Source organism: Pollachius pollachius (genome assembly GCF_949987615.1).
Source record: "Pollachius pollachius genome assembly, chromosome: 11".
NCBI classification, from domain to species: Eukaryota; Metazoa; Chordata; class Actinopteri; order Gadiformes; family Gadidae; genus Pollachius; species Pollachius pollachius.
The window spans coordinates 5,925,195-5,944,548 of record NC_136944.1 but is presented as its reverse complement, the minus strand read 5'-3'; the positions used below and the strand labels follow the sequence as shown (position 1 = coordinate 5,944,548).

Below are 19,354 nucleotides of genomic sequence, written 5' to 3'. Positions count from 1 at the left end.
ACACACGCCTGTGGAGGAAAGGCGCACTGAGTCTCCGCGTATTGCACATAGTTATCACAGTAGTAGAGTCACAGTTACAACTTATTATAGACATAATAATGAGCTCCAGGAATAGCGCGCAGTGCTTCACTGTCACCCTACTACTTATTTCCCAGAGTCTGCAGATCAGAGTCGCGGCGGAATATTCATCTTCTAAAAGCGACTCGGACTACGAGTTCGGGGACTACCGGGGAAAGTGGTGCATCGACGACCACGGCTTCGTGTACGCCATCGGAGAAGTTTACTTCCCAAGCCCCACGGCGTGCCCGTGCACCTGCACCGTTGACGGCCCCGTGTGCGTGCGGCCCAAGTGTCCCCGCGTACACCCCCGGTGCACCCGCATCAGGTACAAGGCGTGCTGCCCCGTGTGCGAGGCGGTGGCCAAGGTGTGCGTCTACGGGGGCAAGACGTACCGGCTCCTGGAGGAATTCAGGGTGAATATGTGCCGAGCACGCACTCATCTTCCCGGCGCGTTTCTTAACGTGTCATATTACTTTAATCTATTATCTTACTTATCAATGATCGTATCTATAAATTGGATAATGTAAAGTTTAAGTTATGCAAAGAGAACTACCATACCGTTTTGCACGTGCATTCGTCCGTCATAGTGAGCGAGGTCGATAATTGATTAGATATGATGTAACCGATGGTGTGTTGGTCAACTGATTTGTTGTTGACATGATAATAGGTAATCGATAATAGGCCCATAACACAACGACCAACACTGGCAATGCATAAGTGTAGATGTGTGTCCAACATTAAGGGTTTTCCAGTTAAGTGCACGCAGGTGTCATAGGTTTAGGTAAATTGCGCTTCCAATAGCAAAGTATAGTCTATGAAAAAGTGTCTCTATATATGGTTTTATTGACCATGTGAGGAGGCATGTGCATTAATGCATTGTTGACCCATATCCGTACCTAAAAAAAAAACTTCGAACAAATCTTGAATGGTATTTTGGTATAGGGAACTATGCATGTTGGCACCACTGTAAAAGTGATTGAAAGTCCAAATTGAAGTCCTACAGTAGGAGCCTACATTTTTTATGAGTCGACCCATAGCCCAACATCGAGATGGCCCTTAATTGACTGTGTTTGTTTCCGTGACTCGTGCGCCAGTTGTCCCGTTGCGAGCGTTGTCGCTGCGAGGCCAACAGAGAGGTGTACTGCTCCATCTCCGACTGCCCCGCCCCCCACTGTGTCGACCCCTCCTTCGAGCCCAACCAATGCTGCCCGGTCTGCAAGTCCGGTAAAGACCACTTTATGTGTTTAGCTCAGAGTTGTATTTCATGTTACGAACGTGTTAATGGTCATAGGTTGCGTGTCGCTGTCACACATAATGCATGAACCAACGCTCGCATACACACACGCAACATTTCAACACTGGACCTCCCGTGGAGCTGATGTCTAAAATTAGTCCCTTCTCAGTGGGATGTGTTTTAACTGGGCGGTGGTGGTGGTTACGTCACCTCACCCACCGCTGTGGGACTGGCCCCATTATAGGCCTACTCACATGTGGACAGAGGAGGAGACATTGGTTAGGGGCATAATAAATAGACCACACACAAATAGACCATCGTATTATTGCGTTATAATTTATCAAAATAAGATATTCTTAGTTGTACGTAATATGATAGTCTTATATTTGCAAATACTCACGATTTTATTAAAAAACGCACGTATAATATTTTAACGTTTACAGTTTGGCACATTTGGAGAAAGTTTTGGCAATCGATGCCTCGCATTGCTGGTCATCTTTGTCCGTTGAGTCTAGAGCAGGGGTGCTCACACTTTTTCAGCATGCAAGCTACTTATAAAATGACCAAGTCAAAATGATCTACCTACTACAAAAATGCTAAACATATTTATTCATGAATATATTGAGAATTCTCTATATGTACAATGTATGTTGATGTCCCTTGCACAACAGCATGAGCCCATATTGTACAACACAACACAATTAACCATGTACATTTTTTGTCATTACCTTATTCTGATGACTTGCACTGAATCGAATCAGCCAGGGATGCATAGTCCGGACAGTAGCTGCTGACAGCCAGCCTCAAGCACACTTCCAAATGATCATCAGTTTTGGTGGAACGGTACTTGGACTTAATGATCTTCATGTGGGAAAAGGCTGACTCACATAAATAAGTGGAGCCAAATAAAGCAGTCAAGGAGGTAGCACATTTCCTCATATTGGGGTACTTTTCCTCTGTGAGTATGTTCCAGAACACTCCATGAGCTCTGGACTTCAGCTGAATGTCTGCTTGTAATGTCAAAATCTCATCTTCCACTCCAGAAGAGTTCAGGTGAAACAGTGTTGAAATTTTTGATGTGAGTGAATCAACCTCAGCATCTTCCCGAAAAGGATGGCACATGAATGTAGCGACTGGCTCGGGCAAAGAAAAGTCTTGAAAGCATTTGTCAAACTCTGACAGACATTTGTCAATCTGCTCTGTGTAGCGTGCACTGTCAATTTGCACACAGGCTTTCCCTTGCATCTCCAGCTCTGACGCCAGGTTCTGGACGTTTGCCAAATCATGGCGCTGCAGCTTTGAGGAGAGATGTTGCATCTTTCGTTTGAATGCATTAACTGAGCTGATCATATTAATAAATGTTTTGTCTTTTCCCTGCAGCTCTAGATTAATGTCATTCCATAGGTTTGTCAGATCAGTTAAAAATGCCAAGTCTAACAGCCACTGACCGTCATTTAGTTGGTTGTATTCTGCATGTCCAGCTACACGGAAAAACTCCTTAATCTCCGGACAGAGCTCTCGAAATCTTTGCAGGAATTTCCCTCGACTAAGACATCTCACGTCAGTGTGTAGCAACAACTCAGAGTGGTCACAGTCAGCCTGCTCCAGATGTGCACGGAATAGCCGTCTTTGAAGAGATCTGGCGCGAATAGAACAGGCGATCTTCATTGCCACATCCATGATCTCTTTCATGTTGAGCATTTTAGCGCATAACGCTTGTTGGTGTATTATGCAGTGGTAATTCAGGAAGTCCGGGAAAGCATCGTCCTCCCTGCACTTGGCAATAACTCCATTCACGCGGCCAACCATTGCGGGTGCTCCATCCGTGGTGATGGACACCAATTTGTGCACTGGGAGCTGGGTTTTCGTGATAAAGTTATTGAAACACTGGAATATATCCTCTCCTCGCGTGTGTTCTTTCATGGGCAGTAGTGTTAACAGCTCCTCTTTTGCAGTCATGTCAGTAAACACCATCCGAATAAAAATGCACAACTGGGCTGTGTCACTCACGTCCATAGATTCGTCCAACTGCAGTGAGAAGCACTCGCAATCTGCGATGTCCTTCCAAAGTTGCTGCGTCAAATCCTCGGCCATGGCTTCACTGCGCCGTGTAACTGTACTTCTTGACAGCTGGAGAGCTTTGATCGAAGATAATATTTCTGCCTTGTTTTTAAAGTCTCGGAACAATGAGTCAGCTGCTTCAACGATTGCCTCTTTTACCATCTCTCCGTCTTGGAAGGACGTCTTGTTCTTAACGATTAAGTGGCTCACCCGGAACGATGCTTCGGTGGCGGCTTTGGCTTTTGAAGTTAGCTGTGAGAAAAGTGACTGCTGTCCGGACAACTGGCATTTTAGTTCCTTCACCTATCTCATCCTCAGCTCGCTTTTCGGCGGGAAGTTGGTGTCATAGTTTTTATGAGCAGTCCGAAAATGCCGCTCCACATTTCCCTTCTTCGGTATTGCAATGATAGACTGGCAGATGAGGCAAACGCACTTCGAAAATGACATAGTGAAAAAAAACTCCTCCTCCCATTCCGTATGAAAGTGATACGTTTTTGGCTTCTTACTCGGTCCAGCTCCCCCACTCATTTGTATACCATTTCTTAAGATTAAGAGAAAAAACAAGGGTTAAAAATTGGAGGCTAACTAGGCAACTCGCAAGCTTTTTTTTTAATTTTCCCGCACTTAGTGCCGTTGTTTGCGCATGCGCAAACTTCATGATGATAGGCTGACGTCTATTTTTTAATGATGATTTTTGTTTTCCTTCAATGCCATGCGATCTACCCACGCTACCTTTGCGATCGACCGGTCGAACGCGATCGACGTATTGGGCACCCTCTAGAAGTGGTCCCCAAACTTTTTTCGGTGGGGGCCACATCAACTTTCCTTTCTGTGCTGGGGGCCGGGATCAGTCTATAACAGGAAATGATATGGGCCAAAGTGACAACGAGTATTATTGTGGAGATTATAATGATAATTCTTTTGCAGCTGCCCTTGTTGGTTTGCAAAAAAAAGTAATAGAAAGTCTTCACGTGTTTATTTGAAGTACCACAGGAACTCCTTTTATTTTATGGAAAATAAAAACACAAGCTGATGCCAGGTAACAATGAGGTGGTGTGATTTTGTAACAGGTACAAGTGAGTTAACAACAGGTAGGTATTTTGTCTTTACAGGTAGTGAAATAATATTAATAGAGAATAATAGTAAAAATCAGGTAAAGATCAGGTCTCAGATAAAGGGGAGTTAACAATAGTATAATAATAATAATAATTATGTCTAACAGGTATGTTTACTAAGGCTACAGTAAATAACATTAATACAGAATAATTTTAATGAACAGGTATATAAGGTGATCTGGTTTCGTATTTACATGACTCTTATATTAGGTTTTTGTGCTGTGATAATGAGGATCCTGGCTCCAGGGTGGGAGCGGTCAACCGCAATCTCTCCTACTGACTTCAGGGTGGTCCTGGAAGCATGCAGGCCCTTCAGGAATGGCAGATAAAAAACACAAGCAATGAATCAGCAGATGACATCGGCTTGACATCGGGTCAGCTTAGCTCAGGAGGTAGAGCAGTGCTCTTGTAACCGAAAGGTTGCCAGTTCGGTCCCCAGTTCCTCCTGGTTGAAAGTTCATGTGTCCCTGAGCAAGACACTAACTGCTCCTGGGCTGTCGCCTTGCATAGTTGACTCTGCCGTTGTAAGTCTCTTTGGATAAAAGCGTCTGCTAAATGCCCTGTATGACATGCTGCAGTCTCATTTTGTCTGTGACATCACTGTTCAAGAAACATGTTGCCTATAAAAAGAGCACTATACTGATTTTTTTTCATTTTCATAGTTAATGAAATCAGCAGGCTTACCATATCAGTGTGAGCTGTGGACTTGCTTCTGACTGGTTAGGAGATTGATGTCAGGTTCCATTCCAGTTACAGCCAGTCTCAGAGACTGATGCAGGTGTTGATCTGAGAGTCTTGATCTCGTCTGATTTTTTTATCAGCTTCATGCGTGAAAAAGTTTGCTCACAGATATATGTGCTCCCAAAAACTGTGGACATCTTCATTGCGTTCTTTCTTATGTTGGGGAAGGTCTCGTTTAGGAGAAAAGCATAGTATTCTATGAGACAGTTGGGGTTGAATGCGTCTTTCAGCACATCGCAGGTCTGCAACTCAGCCAGTTCAAATTGAAGAGAAGGCAGGGTGTCATTAATGTCGACAGCAAAAGGGTTCTGGAATATGCAAATTTCTTTAACGTGGGCACGAAGCTCACGGAACCGCACACTGAACTCCGCTCTCAGCGTTTCCAGTGCGTCCTTGCACTTCTTGGTTGGAAACGGGACCGCTGGTTTCTCAGCTGAGAGGCTTCGAGTAGCAGGGAGATGGGTGAAGTCTTGGTTTTGCACTTGTCCAACAAGCAGCGCAAGTTTAACCTCAAATGCTTTGACGTGGGAATACATGTCACAGATTAATTTTCCCTTGCCTTGGAGCTGTAAATTGAGGCCGTTTAAAATTTCTGTCACATCTGTTAAAAAGGCGAGGTCCCATTTCCATTCTGTGTCGATCAGCTCTGGGACCGTTTTTCCCTTTGTCAGGAGAAAGGCGTTGATTTCGGGTAGCAGCTCATAGAAGCGTTTCAAAACTCTGCCTCGGCTTAACCATCTGACTTCAGCGTGGTAAAGCACGTCTCCATGGGCAGACTCCAGCTCGGATAGGAAAGCTTGGAACTGCCTGTGTTTTAGTCCGTTTGCTCTGATGAAGTTTATGCAAGACACAACCACCTTCATGACAGATTCCCACTTCAGAACTTTGCAGCACAGTGCTTGCTGGAGAATCAGGCAGTGGACTTGTAGTGGGGGGGTGAGACCTCGTTCCTCCATTTCTCTTTTAATGCGCTCAACTAGCCCCCGCGATGCACCAACCATACTCGGAGCACCGTCCGTTGTGACGCTAGCCAGCTTAGACCAGTCCAAACCCAACTCTTCCATCGTTTGGCGTACTTTATAAAAAATATCCTCGCCTGTCGTACTATCCGTGAGACTTTGTAGAGCTGCCAGCTCCTCGGACACTTCAAAAAGTGAATTTACTCCCCGAATAAAAATCAGCAGTTGTGCTGTGTCCTGCACGTCATTGCTCTCATCCATTGCCAATGCAAAACACTCAAAATCTTTAGCTTTCTCTTTCAGCTAGACATGTACATTATGCCCCATTTCTTCAATTCGCCTGGTAACTGTAGATGCGGACAGACTCACCGCGTTCAGGGCATCTTTCCTGTCCGGACACACCTCCTCCGCGACAGCGTTCAAACACTTCTTAACAAACTCCCCATCACTGAACGACTTTCCACAGCTTGCAATCAGTTTAGCTACCTTGAAGCTGGCCCGAACGGATGACAGGTTCATCTGTGTTTGGCGTAGCATTGTACTCTGCTGGGCAACAAATCCACTTTTTAGCCTAGCCACCTTGTCTCTCCTCACTTGGCCCAGCAAGCTAGCATACTGCCCGCCATGGCAGGTTTCATAGTGTCGGCGGATGTTAAATTCTTTGAACACCGCCACCGTCTCTTTGCAGATTAGACAAACTGCCTTTTCCTTGCACTGGACAAAAATATAGTCATCTGTCCACTGCTGTTTAAAAACTCTGCACTCTGAATCTATTTTCCGTTTCCCCAACAGTTTCGACATTTTGTTGCCTTGCTTTCTACCGTTCTCCATTCCCGTGCTTACTTTCCGCTTGATCGCCGCACGCACTTGTGGCATGATCGCCCGACATTGCAGCGCGAACTTGGTGACGTCACGTTGCCAAGCGCTATTTGACATCTCAAATATATGAAAAAGTACTATGTAAAAATTAACAATTGCCTTTTATGGTATATTTAAATTTTCACTTCCCTCGTAAAAAAAAAAAATATTATTATTTTTTTAAATAGGCCATGTTTAAAGGGATTGTTTGGGATCGTTAAGGGGGCCACTCCAGTTGTTTAGGTGGGCCGGATCCGGCCCGCGGGCCGTAGTTTGGGGACCCCTGCTAGACTCTAGAGCAGTATTACTCATTGCGCGGCTCGCCAAGCCTCTATTTGCGGCTCGCATGGCGGTAAAAATATACAGTGATATGATCATGCAGTGAATACAGATAGTTAAAAAAACAATACAAACAATTATTTAAAAAATAAATCAACAGCGGCATTAAAAGGTGGAAATATAGCCTTGTCTAGAAAATATTTTTAAACTTGCTCGGCTCTACGCTGACAGCGGGGTTGCCAGATTGGCGGTTTTCCTGCATAACAAGAGAGAATGTGCTCTTTGGATGGACTTATTCTTATAAATTTATTCTTCAATAGCTTCCATGTTATGTGACCCAGTGTCTCCACATTATTCCAGAAAATAGCACACAGTCACACAAGTCTTAATTTTCCTCTCAAAGTGCACCAGATTGATGCATTCCAGGTTAAAAGGTACCAAATTTTCTTCTGGGGGAGCATGCCCCCGGACCCCGCTAAGGACCGGGTTCCCTCCACAGTTTCACAAAATTCTGTGGGAAACACTGCTTCAGGGAGGACATATTATTAAGCAGGCATACTTATTTATGACTGGATTTATAGCTTTTGATACTTTGCGGTAAAAATGGCTCTCCTGTTGACGTCGTCCTGTCAGTGCGGCTCTCCTGAAAAAAATAGTGAATACCACTGCTCTAGAGGGTTCTCGTGACTAGTGGGTGTACTACATTTACTGTCCAGTAGATGACGCTACTTCACCTCAAACTTGTTTGAACCCCTCAGACAACATCGATCATATCACATTTATGACAATGTTGACTTTCAGGATTTAATGTCATGACACCGTTCTAATGTGCGTTAACGTGAAACAATTATGGCCAATTACTAGTGTTAGTGAATTGAGGATGAAATAAAGGGGCAGGCTGTCCATAAAGGTTAGGGACTCGACCCATCGGTTGAAGCTGGCACTGGGCAGACTACCTCCAGCCCACCCGCCAGCAACGGGTCTGTTTTCAGGAGACCTGGCATTGCGTGCGTCACGTGACACCTCAGATACATGGCAGACATATGGTCATCATGGAACCATAAATGTATTTTACGTTTTGAAATTCACACCCTCATGTTCATTACATTGAGACCTGTACTTTTGAGATGAATGTCAACTTTGCTTAACTTTTAACTTATCGTTTTCTATCCGAAAGGTCCCAACTGTTACGTTGGGAGCCAGATAATCCCTGCAGGAGTGCGGGTGGACATGGACGATAGAACCGTGTGCTACTGCACCTACCGGGAAGGATCCTGGCACATCCATCCCCAGGCCACCTGCGAGGACCAGCCTCCGGACAGCCCTCCTCCAGCCACTGAACCGGAGGTCCCCAGGAGCAACGACGAGGAGTACAGAGGCAGGGGGTTCGGCCCCAAATGGGACGCGATACCGTGACCCACTGGTGATAGCCCCTTGCAACAATTACACCGGATCACAAGTCACTTCCTTAGAGCCATCCGCCCTCCCCCCTGGGTAGTTGGTTCATCGCTGCACTCGTTTCTTGTCAACCCCTTAATTTGCTGAAGGACTTCCCTCTTTATTAGTTTCTAATACCACTTTATCCCACACAACTGTATAGCACATTACTCATTCTTTGAACATGTTAAATGCCATTACCAACAATGTTATTACTGTGCACGTTTATAATAAAGTCTGCAATAAAATCCCAAAATACATTTCCTCTAACTGCATTAGAGATAAACCACGCCATGAGACCGGACCGACTTTACAACAGTTTTTATTGAAAACAAGACGTGTCAGGTCAACTCAGGCTATGCTTCCAGCGTTGGATGCGATCCTCGGCCACAGATCCGCGCATTCCTTGGCCACAGGGCCTGTGATGGCAGAACCTGAAGAGAAATGAGAAGTCAGTATGAGGAGAGCAAAACACTGGTCATACTTTAACTTCAGAACCAAGCATGCAGGAAATTCAACCTTCTAACTCCGGGCACAGTGGCATCCCTTTCCACAATTGTTCATCCGGATATGTTGTCAAACTCTTAAAGTTGCAAGGAGTAACAATAACACTAGCTCATACCTTTTAATAACCTGAATGTTGATTGCTAGAGATTTAATCTCTTGCAAATAATGTTACCAACATCACATCCTATAACTGATTATATTCTCCAAATAAGATATGCTTGCCAGCCTTTACCACTTTGTTTACCAGAATGATACCATTCAAACTCCTAAAACCCCTCCCACCTAGCCACCTGAGTTAAACAAGATCGGGTCACAGCTAGTTAGTGGACTGAACACTTTTAATACTAAAAGTCTCTACCCGTAAAAGTCTCTACCCGAAATACTACCCGTGAGTGGCTTAATCACAGTTAAGCCAATCACACATTGCAACATAAAGGGCTGTTCCTATTAACCATGCAAGCAATATACCCTGACCAACACAGCCAAATGCACCCGATCATTGTGCCTTTACCCAGTACCTAGAGACCGCATCTTGGTTTTTACAGTAAAGTGCAGAGCTGCTCTTATAAGCTTTAGTTTATTGGTTAAACTAAGGTTTGGTTTGTACCAACACTGATTGAGATTGGTCAGTCACGGAAATGCACCGCCATCTCACCCACAGTGAAGGGATTGATATTCCCTTCTTACGACAACTCACCCAGCCACTGGAAGACCAGGCAAGCGCTTTTTGGAAGGGGTGGGCATGCAAATAATGCATTTAAGTTGAAACCAGTACGGCAGAAGGCTCACCTTTCATTTCTCCTTTAACGTTTACTATGACCCCCGCATTGTCTTCAAAGTAAAGAAAGACGCCGTCTTTTCGTCGATACGACTTCCGCTGCCGTATCACCACCGCAGGATGCACTGTGGAGAGATTGGGATGTTTTAGTCAAAGCTGTACAAGTCAAGATCCACATGTTTACCTCCCTCCCAGCCTGATTCACCCAACCCCAATGACTCAAGACGGGCAAAACAGTTGGGACTTGGTCAAGGATTGAAATCAACTGGAAATGTAAGCGGTGTTGTTAACGACTACAGCAGGAAGGGTTTGTCCCAACACTGATTGAGATTGGTCAGTCATGGTTATCCACCGCCATCTCACCCACAGTGAAGGGTTTAATATTCCCTTCTAACGACAACTCACCCAGCCACTAGACAGACCAGGCAAGCGCTTTTTGGAAGGGGTGGGGATACACAAGTTACTCCTCACTGAAGGAGCTTTATTCTGAGTCAATAAGGCACCACAAAAAATGTAAGGCACTTCTAATTAACCAATTGAAAAAAGCCTATTATCATATGAGAGCCATTCACGAGGACTGTAAATCGCAGTGCACGTAAACACTTATGTACATTAAGTGAGAACCAAGGAGCTCAATTCTAAATACTTACCCTTTTTTCTGAGTTCTGGCTTGCCTTTCTTCACTGTTGCCATCACCATGTCACCCACTCCAGCAGCGGGCAGCCTGTTCAGACGACCCTTGATGCCCTTCACAGAGATGATGTACAGGTTTTTGGCCCCTTCAAGGAAAGGTGGAGGAGACAGAGCACAAGACCTGATGAGGTCAACAGCAGAGCCCACACGAGAGACACTGATCACAGGAGCCTGCATGGCACCCAGCCGACTGGTGCTACTGTTGACTGGTATCCAGTTGAATTAAAATGAAAGTTAAACCAATAAGTTAAGACATGAAAAATCGGTTGCTACAGAAAACCTAACTCTCAAGGCTTTGGAATAAAGTAGAAACTACTCCAAATTATAGTTATGGCTTGTACCAACACTGATTGAGATTAGTCAGTCACGGAAATGCACCGCTATCTCACCCACAGTGAAGGGATTGATCTTCCCTTCTAACGACAACTCGCCCAGCCACTGGAAGACCAGGCAAGCGCTTTTTGGAAGGGGTGGTGACACTAAACCCACCAGTGAATAATTAAATTTACATTTCTTAAAAGTCAGAGGCCTCTCCTGGAGCTGGCACATGGGATACCTGAAATGCCAAGTCAAGTCTATTCTCACCTGTGTTGTCCGCGCAGTTAATAACCGCACCCACTGGGAGACCCAGTGAGATGCGGAACTTTGCTCCAGATGACCCACCACGTCCTGTTGAACAGAACCAAAACACACACGTCAGTAACTTGCATTGAGTTCCATCGAGAGAAGCAACAGGTACAGCTAAATCAATACAAGTGTCTTGACACTTACGCGTACCAACTGAAATAATTGATGGGAGCCGGCAACGCACACAAATTTAGGCTTTTGTACCAACACTGATTGAGATTGGTCAGTCATTGAAAATACCGCCATCTCACCCACAGTGAAGGGATTGATCTTCCCTTCTAACGACAACTCACCCAGCCACTAGACAGACCAGGCAAGCGCTTTTTGGAAGGGGTGGGAGTACGAGACCCACCGGCAAACATGCAACCACAATGTACTAGAACACCACATCTGCACGTTCACAAATTCTTCGGACAAATGTTTTTCAAAGCATGATGATAATGACTATGAAAAAGGTATTACCATAAACAGCTGGACCACATAATAGCAATAAACATTATGGCGTCCATGCTTCACGGTTGTAATTCAAATCAATTCGAACATGTTAGCATTAGCTTCAGTTGATGCACTTACAAATCAACATTAGTTTATTTGTTCATACCTTCGTCAAATTTTAGTAACAAAACGTATTAAAAAGCCTCTTCCACGTTGTCCCCGCAGGAAAAGAACCAACATATCCGAACCCATTTTCGCCTTATCGTTTAAAGGCTAGCTAGCTACATGGGCTCCTGTAACTAGCCAACACCAAAACAGGTCAAATCTATCAAATTGTTTTCTCAAATTAAACAATACACGCATAGCTGTCAGCGCAGGATACATTACAAAAACAAGTATGATTTTCAGCTCGGATGAAGAGGTCTTAATGTCAGATGGATGTAGATATTGGAAGGCAATCTCACCGTACCTCTCTTAGACATTGCGGCCGAAGGGAAAGAGGACGTCGGAAAAAGGAATTGTGGGATATAACGATGCGCAGATCACCATCCGGGTCGCTGTTAAACCCCCTCGGTGCGCTTACAGCGCCATCCAGTGTCGACTTCGAGAACAAAAAAGCACATGGGTGTAGCTTTCGAGAGGGGTTGTTTCACGTGTTGCCCATGGGATCCACGGTAATCATCAGTGATGAGTGGCGTAGGTTTAATTTGAATATTGTTTTTTATGAATTAATATAGGCCCTTTTTGAATTAATTCATGATGGAAATCTCACATTTATGAAACAAATTGTTTGCATTATTGTATTGTTTATATCCAAAAACACTTAGTTTTACTTTGTTTATTATAAAATTGATGTATTGAAGGTTCTAGTTCAATGAGTGTCATTAAAGAAGAGTTTTGGTTAAAATGATATATTTGATCTTTAAAAGTTTAGGTATAACCAGAGGACCTAAAACTAAATGTGGGCCGTCTCCTCTCTGGTTGTCTGAATGATGTAGTGACCCGGGACCCCAGGGGACATGTTCCCCATAACCTTCATGGTGTGTCCTGTGTCCCGTGGCCCTGTGTGTCTGTGACTAGTGTCTTAAGTGTGTATGTCAGGTACAGATGTTTGTTTTCCTAACGTAAACCACTGTTCAGATATCATCGCTATGCTCTCCCTAAGGTCAGAGACAATCCAGAACCTCAGAGAACCTTACCATACCGAAACAACCAAGACCTTTTGTTTATTCCCAACCATGTTCTGTAGCATGTCTCCTCATGGATCCCTGACCCTGCCAGGATCTATAGAGCTCCCCAGTAAAGCACATGGAGCCCAAGAGCATTTAGGGTACTTAAGAGTGGAGCAGTTCATAGGTAAGTGAATAGTCCACGTTTTGTCTGGTGCGTGCGGGCCAAGGGGCTGGTTCTCTAGTTAGGGCCAAGGGGCTGGTTCTCTACTAGTGTGAGGGCCAAGGGTCTGGTTCTCTACTAGTGTGAGGGCCAAGGGTCTGGTTCTCTACTAGTGTGAGGGCACAGGGGCTGGTTCTCTACTAGTGTGAGGGCTCAGTGTCGGGTGTCTTCTCTGGGGGCTCCAGAGATAACTTTGCCTTGTGATTTCACTACAGTTGCATATATTATGTACTACAGCTATATGTACTACGTTCTACATCTGCATGCATCTAATATAGTTACATCTACTACAGCTGCATGTACAGATTTACAGGAAAACCAAACTGGTAATCATTCCCCCAAAGCAAAAACAAACAATTTGAAGGCTTTTGAAATCAAACTTTAGTTTGATCAACATGGAAAAAGTATTACAAGAACCACCTTCTTCAATCTTGAAGAGACTAAAATCAGACCATTGTTTGTTCAAATGCTTAAAATGTTTTAATTTCTGCTCTATATGCACACACACACAACTCTTGAATATTATCTACGACACATTAATTTGTATAAATGAATGTCTTAATTTGGAAAAAACGAAATTAGCAATTTAACTCAATTACATTTGTTAACCCCAGTAGACATTTATTCCCCACACACACACACACACACACACACACACACACACACACACACACACACACACACACACACACACACACACACACACACACACACACACACACACACACACACACACACACACGTCAATATCAAAAACGCCATTTCCTCAGGAAAACATTACAGACAGAACTTATAAACAGCCTTGAAAAAAAAAAGCACCTCTAAGGATGAACGTTGTTCTTCAGGGCAGGCCCTTAGCGGGACGTTGATCCCCTCCTTTAAGGCGACTCAGGACAGTGTGGCGGTCTGCTCAGGGACCTCCGCCAGCATGACCTTACTGTACGGCCCGTAGCGCCTGAACACGTCTTTACCCACCACGGCGAAGCAAGCCTTGCAGGCCGGCTTCAACCTGGTGATCATGACGCAGATGGGCAGAGGGATGGCCTTGACCACGCACAGCGCCCTCCACTCCGGGAACACGCCGCTGCCCTTCACCACCTCCACCGCAATGTACACACTGCAGGGGAGAGAGGGCTGCTTTATAGGACGGTGGGTGTAGCCCTGTTCTTCAACGGGGAATAGAACACCAGCCAATAGACCCATAATGAATACGATCTGTCCACGAGGGCGGGGTTAATGTAACGTATATTTTAAAAACTGACCATTTTCTAACAACCTGTTTCCTTGGCATTTGCTGATTACATAACAATACGGCTATGCGAATTTAAAAGAAACCATGATCATTTTGATATTCCTTCAATCTAATTATTATTTGGTGATGCTCATCAGACGGAGGTACCCTCAGGAGGAAGGCCATGTTGCTGGTTCAAGCCCACACACACCCCCTAGCTCTCCCTCACAGCTAGCCCTGCCCTAGCCCTCCCTCACAGCTAGCCCTCCCTCACAGCTAGCCCTGCCCTAGCCCTCCCTCACAGCTAGCCCTCCCTCACAGCTAGCCCTCCCTCACAGCTAGCCCTGCCCTAGCTCTCCCTCACAGCTAGCCCTCCCTCACAGCTAGCCCTGCCCTAGCCCTCCCTCACAGCTAGCCCTGCCCTAGCCCTCCCTCACAGCTAGCCCTGCCCTAGCTCTCCCTCACAGCTAGCCCTCCCTCACAGCTAGCCCTGCCCTAGCCCTCCCTCACAGCTAGCCCTGCCCTTGCCCTCCCTCACAGCACCATCACCCCCCCCCCCCCGAGACAAAGAGAGGGCTGTTTTCTCACACACACACACACAGACACAGACACACACACACAGGTGGGCTTCCTCCCCATACCTGTAGCTCTCCATAGGGGGAGCCGAGGGGTCCTCTTCCTCCACGTTCCAGAGCACGGAGAGGCCCGGGGGATTGCAGATCAGGGCCAGCTGGAGGCTCAGCCGCGGGGGGACGTTGTAGGACGCGGCCTCCATGTTGACGACGGCGGGGAACGGCATGGCGGGGAGCGGAGGACACGTGAAGGCCTCCTGCGGAGAGAAGGAGCACACGGGGAAGGAGGAAGGAAGAATTAATGCAAAATGTTAACTAATCAATGGAAAGTGGTCCCAATAGAGCCTCGATATGAATCACATCTCAATGTTTGCAACATGATAGGCAAATGTGTTGAATCAACAGGCTCACTTTGTGTTAGGTGGATTTAAAAAATTCAAAGATCCATACCAATTCTAATGAAATAATTCCCGGTTTTCAAAGTTCGTTTTCAAAAGTTAAAATTATTTCAGCTTTTGCTTTGAAAAAGAAAAAAACCTCAAGCTGAGATTAAGAGAAAATGCGTTACCTGTTCTAGATGTTTTGGGGATGTTAGTTCCTCGTCCATGGGTTCTACTTTAGTCTTCACAGCTATGGTTTGCTCCAGAGGATCCTCCTTCTTCACCTCAACTGGGATTTCCGTACCGTCGCTCTCTTTCTTGATCGGCACAGCAGGAGTCTAAAGCAAAAAATAAAAAAGGTGAAAGAAGAAAGTTTGAGATGAAGCCACACCAACACTGTTACAGACAAATCATCTCATAAAACAAATATGGGTTTCTTTATAAAAATAGTTAACCGACGATCTGTTAGATATGGCTCATTTGGTTGACATACATGATACATTCATTAATTGTCAAAATTCTAAATAGCTTTTTTGGTGTTTAAAAAACATTAGTCAGACATGTTTGGTAGAAGTGGTGGCAACTGGTTTGTGTGCGAGGTCATTCAGCCAGCATTTATTCATTCATTTATTTATTTATTTATATATATATATATATATTTTTTAACACAAGTCTTGTATAAGCTATTAAACCACTCTTTCAGTACTGTCTTTTTCCATTTAAAGGTTAGGTGGTACTCCTACCTCATGGAACAAACAACCTTCAGTTATCACCTTCATTGAAGTAGCCTCTTCTAAATCATCATGGACGACCTTCAAATCTGTGCATGGTACAGGTGCAGTAAGCAAGTGCTAGCAAATAACCCAACAACCAATTACAAGAAGGCAGTTGTGAAGCCTTTGAGACTTTAAAACGCACTGGCATATTGATTCATACCTTCATATTCAACCTTTATCATCCTCATTGTGTTTTTGGTGGCTTCCTGGAAGGTGTAAAAAGGGGTAACTTATTTATCAAATGTTACATTTCTGCTCACTTTTAATCTTCCTCAACACAACCGTCTGACCACAGTTTAAGATTCAAGGTTGTAGGTTTTGTCTACATCGGAAGAGTGTTTTTCTCACCAGTGGCTCCACTTGGAGTTGGCCAACGCAATCTCCACAAAGAACAACACCACCGGAAGAGGTATACTTACATGGAGGTCTATAACTAAACAACAATAGGTGCAATTCATCCATTGTTATAGAATGGAAATAATCAACTGTCCACACCCTTTAACATATGCAAAGAGTTATACATGAAAAGGGTTTATAATTGTAGCTTAAAAAAGCCTAAAAATAATTGGAGCTTCAAAACGAGAACCGTTTCATCCAACAATTATATTGGGAATTAAAATAGGCGTACCATTGCTTGAAGGAGCTCTCCGTTGACTTTCCCAGAGGTGCTGTGCTTGTTTACTGTAGACACAATGTTACACTATTACTTAAACCCACAGGAGTAGGAAGCCAACCATGCATGGGGAACACACTGGTGCAGAAGAGTGAGTACTGTGTGAAGCAAGCCGCTCGGAACCCTCCGCTGAGTCGGATCTGTAGAATAAACACTTCAACTGTTAAACCGTTGCTGTTTATATTTTCTTATACAGCTACTTACTCAATTCAAGAACATTATCAGAACTAGAAAGTCTCTAGTCTAACCCATCCATTTAGAACTAAATCAATCCAGGCAACTCTTCTCTGTCAATAGTTTTGTTCAATATACAACTGTAGCTACAACTAAAGCCACAATAGGCTGTTGATTCACATAGTGCATGTTTGAGCAAACAATAACACCAATGCATGGAGACAATGCTTAATGTAATTGTGTTCAAGATGTCTGCAAATACAATATTGGTTTGCTCAGTGAATTATACCTGGACATTTTTAACTTGGCTGTTGCAGTGGCAGGCAAGAGTGGAATCTGCAAGATCAATATTGCCAAGTATTTAAACATTTACAAAAAATTACATTTGAATTTGCTTTTTGATATGTACATAGATGAGTGGACAATAATAATAATAAGAGTACAACAAGCAGAGGATGTAAATATGGATGATATTTGTGTGTGTCTAAGATGAACGCCTCCCTCCTCCAAGCTAAGCCATTTCCCCGGGTTATGTCTGTTGCACTACTACGATGATACAATGGAGTTCTAGAGCCATCAATCTGGACCCACAATGGCCCAGTGGTGAAGAGAGGGATCTGGCTTTAATGACACACTAGTGTGTGTGGCACCAACCTTTAGCCGTGGGGCGTCTAGACTACGGTCTGTATCCAGCTGCATAACATGGTCTATGGCTGCTTCTGCTCTCCTTTCCAACCTCTCAATCTGAATCTAGAGAAAGACAGGAGTACCATTAATGTTGACGCTCTCAGGGTGGGGCTTCGGACAGAGAGTGAAGAGGTTATTTCGTGTTCAAAGGTGACATATTATACCACCAGCTGTGAGTGTGATTAGCCATTACAAGGCGTTTTGAAAATGTGCAGCTTCTGACATCACAGGTGGGCGCATCCACCTAGATGTATGAGGGATAGATGAGCAACGTCTGCTACTGTCCACTGGGTAGGCTGGTAGACTGATCTATCCAGCTCACGGCTAGGTGGACATGCCCACTAGTGATGTCATAACAGACAGATTTTCAAAACGGCTTGTAACGGCTTATCACACCACACCTGGTGGCATGTCATACAACCTTTAATGAATGGGGTCTAGTGTCATGACACTAAACAGCGTAGCCTACTCACTTCTAATTTGCCTATCGCACATTCATAATGCGTGTCGTTCGACAGCAGTTGAATCTTTTCCAGCAGGACGTCCAGTTTGGCCTTAGACTGTGTCATTGCCTTCTGGACCTCAGCTTTAACCATTTCTCGCAGCTGATTGTGCAAAGAACACAAAAGTAAAACAAATAAACATAAATGTGCAACATAAATTATTATGCAAGCATACACATTAAACACAAGGGAGCCACTTTGTGTTGACAATAGGAGTTGCATAAGGTCTCAGATGAAAAAAGAAAAATCAGTATATAGGATTGTATTGGGGGAACTGTTTGAGGTCAGAGTCGATAACGTCGCCAGAAATGTTGTTTAAAAATGTTTTTCTGAAAATGTTGGTTTTCAACACATATTTCACCTCTGCTTTGGAAAGGGTCATCTCATATCTTCGGTTGTAGTGAGCTGGGCTCGCTTTGCTCTTCTTCATCCTTAAACTTGATGAGACACAAGGAGGCTGGATTAGTACAAAAAAGTTCTGCGATGCGTTCATCTGTCGATGAATGAATGGTGAGCAACGGGATACACAAAAAACAAGTCGATTTGAGTTAAAGCGTACCAATATGCAATTTCAGATCGGTCGAAATATGAGTGTGTGTGCCTGTACTAATTAGATAAACTCACAACATTCCCAAGACAAGGTCTAGTATACGTATGTAAGCCTTACAGAAAGGTAAAAACAAAGCAACACACCTCTCTGTCAGTGACCTCTTCTTCGGTGCAAGTCGTGACCTTTATTTCCCCCAAACAATTTAAATGAAGGGTAAATTGCCAGTCTAGCGTGCTACCCGCAGTTAATTACGTTGTGCCCGCGCATTCGCATCGAGCGGCGAAGTCAAGCCCCTTCCGGTAGAGCCCATGGGACCCATGAGATCGAAAAATATGAATGGGTTTCAAAGGAGAGAAAGTAATTATTTTCTGGTCCCAGTCTTTATATGCCATGGATATACACGGCTACTTGCCAAAAACGAAAAAAATAACTTAAATTTTTTCTTGCTCTACCGTAAGGGGCGTGACTTCGCAACTCTATAGAGCTCGTAAGTCCGCAAGTTGTAGGTCCGTAAGTTAGATGACAAATTATTTTGCAATGAACAATTATTTGCTCAAAAATATTTATGTAGTCATATTCACAGCATTACTGTCCTGCAAAATATGCTTTTTGTACTTCGTATAGTCGTCCAG

At 44.3% G+C, this 19,354-nt stretch overlaps 3 protein-coding genes across 3 annotated transcripts; 1 reads left to right on the top strand and 2 right to left on the bottom strand.

Moving 5' to 3' along the window:
• Positions 1-98: 98 nt before the first annotated feature.
• LOC307083240 (von Willebrand factor C domain-containing protein 2-like) lies at positions 99-8,723 on the top strand (the record flags this gene model as incomplete). The annotated part of the gene is made up of 3 exons (XM_079747073.1): positions 99-473; positions 1,155-1,284; positions 8,485-8,723. The coding sequence occupies 3 exons, from the start codon at positions 99-101 to the stop codon at positions 8,721-8,723; spliced, it is 744 nt and encodes a 247-aa protein (XP_079603199.1).
• Positions 8,724-9,048: 325 nt separating this feature from the next.
• rpl23 (ribosomal protein L23) lies at positions 9,049-12,293 on the bottom strand. Its single transcript, XM_079745894.1, has 5 exons — positions 12,254-12,293; positions 11,308-11,391; positions 10,680-10,808; positions 10,041-10,154; positions 9,049-9,178 (listed from the first exon to the last, which is right to left on the bottom strand). The coding sequence occupies exons 1-5, from the start codon at positions 12,264-12,266 to the stop codon at positions 9,096-9,098; spliced, it is 423 nt and encodes a 140-aa protein (XP_079602020.1). The 5' UTR covers positions 12,267-12,293; the 3' UTR covers positions 9,049-9,095.
• Positions 12,294-13,975: 1,682 nt separating this feature from the next.
• Positions 13,976-18,975, bottom strand: atf7ip2 (activating transcription factor 7 interacting protein 2). The gene is made up of 12 exons (XM_079745646.1): positions 18,866-18,975; positions 18,534-18,609; positions 18,143-18,274; positions 17,637-17,732; positions 17,272-17,318; positions 16,908-16,948; positions 16,764-16,816; positions 16,296-16,341; positions 16,103-16,179; positions 15,548-15,697; positions 15,049-15,236; positions 13,976-14,293 (listed from the first exon to the last, which is right to left on the bottom strand). The coding sequence occupies exons 2-12, from the start codon at positions 18,600-18,602 to the stop codon at positions 14,065-14,067; spliced, it is 1,128 nt and encodes a 375-aa protein (XP_079601772.1). The 5' UTR covers positions 18,603-18,609; positions 18,866-18,975; the 3' UTR covers positions 13,976-14,064.
• Between the last annotated feature and the right edge of the window lie 379 nt (positions 18,976-19,354).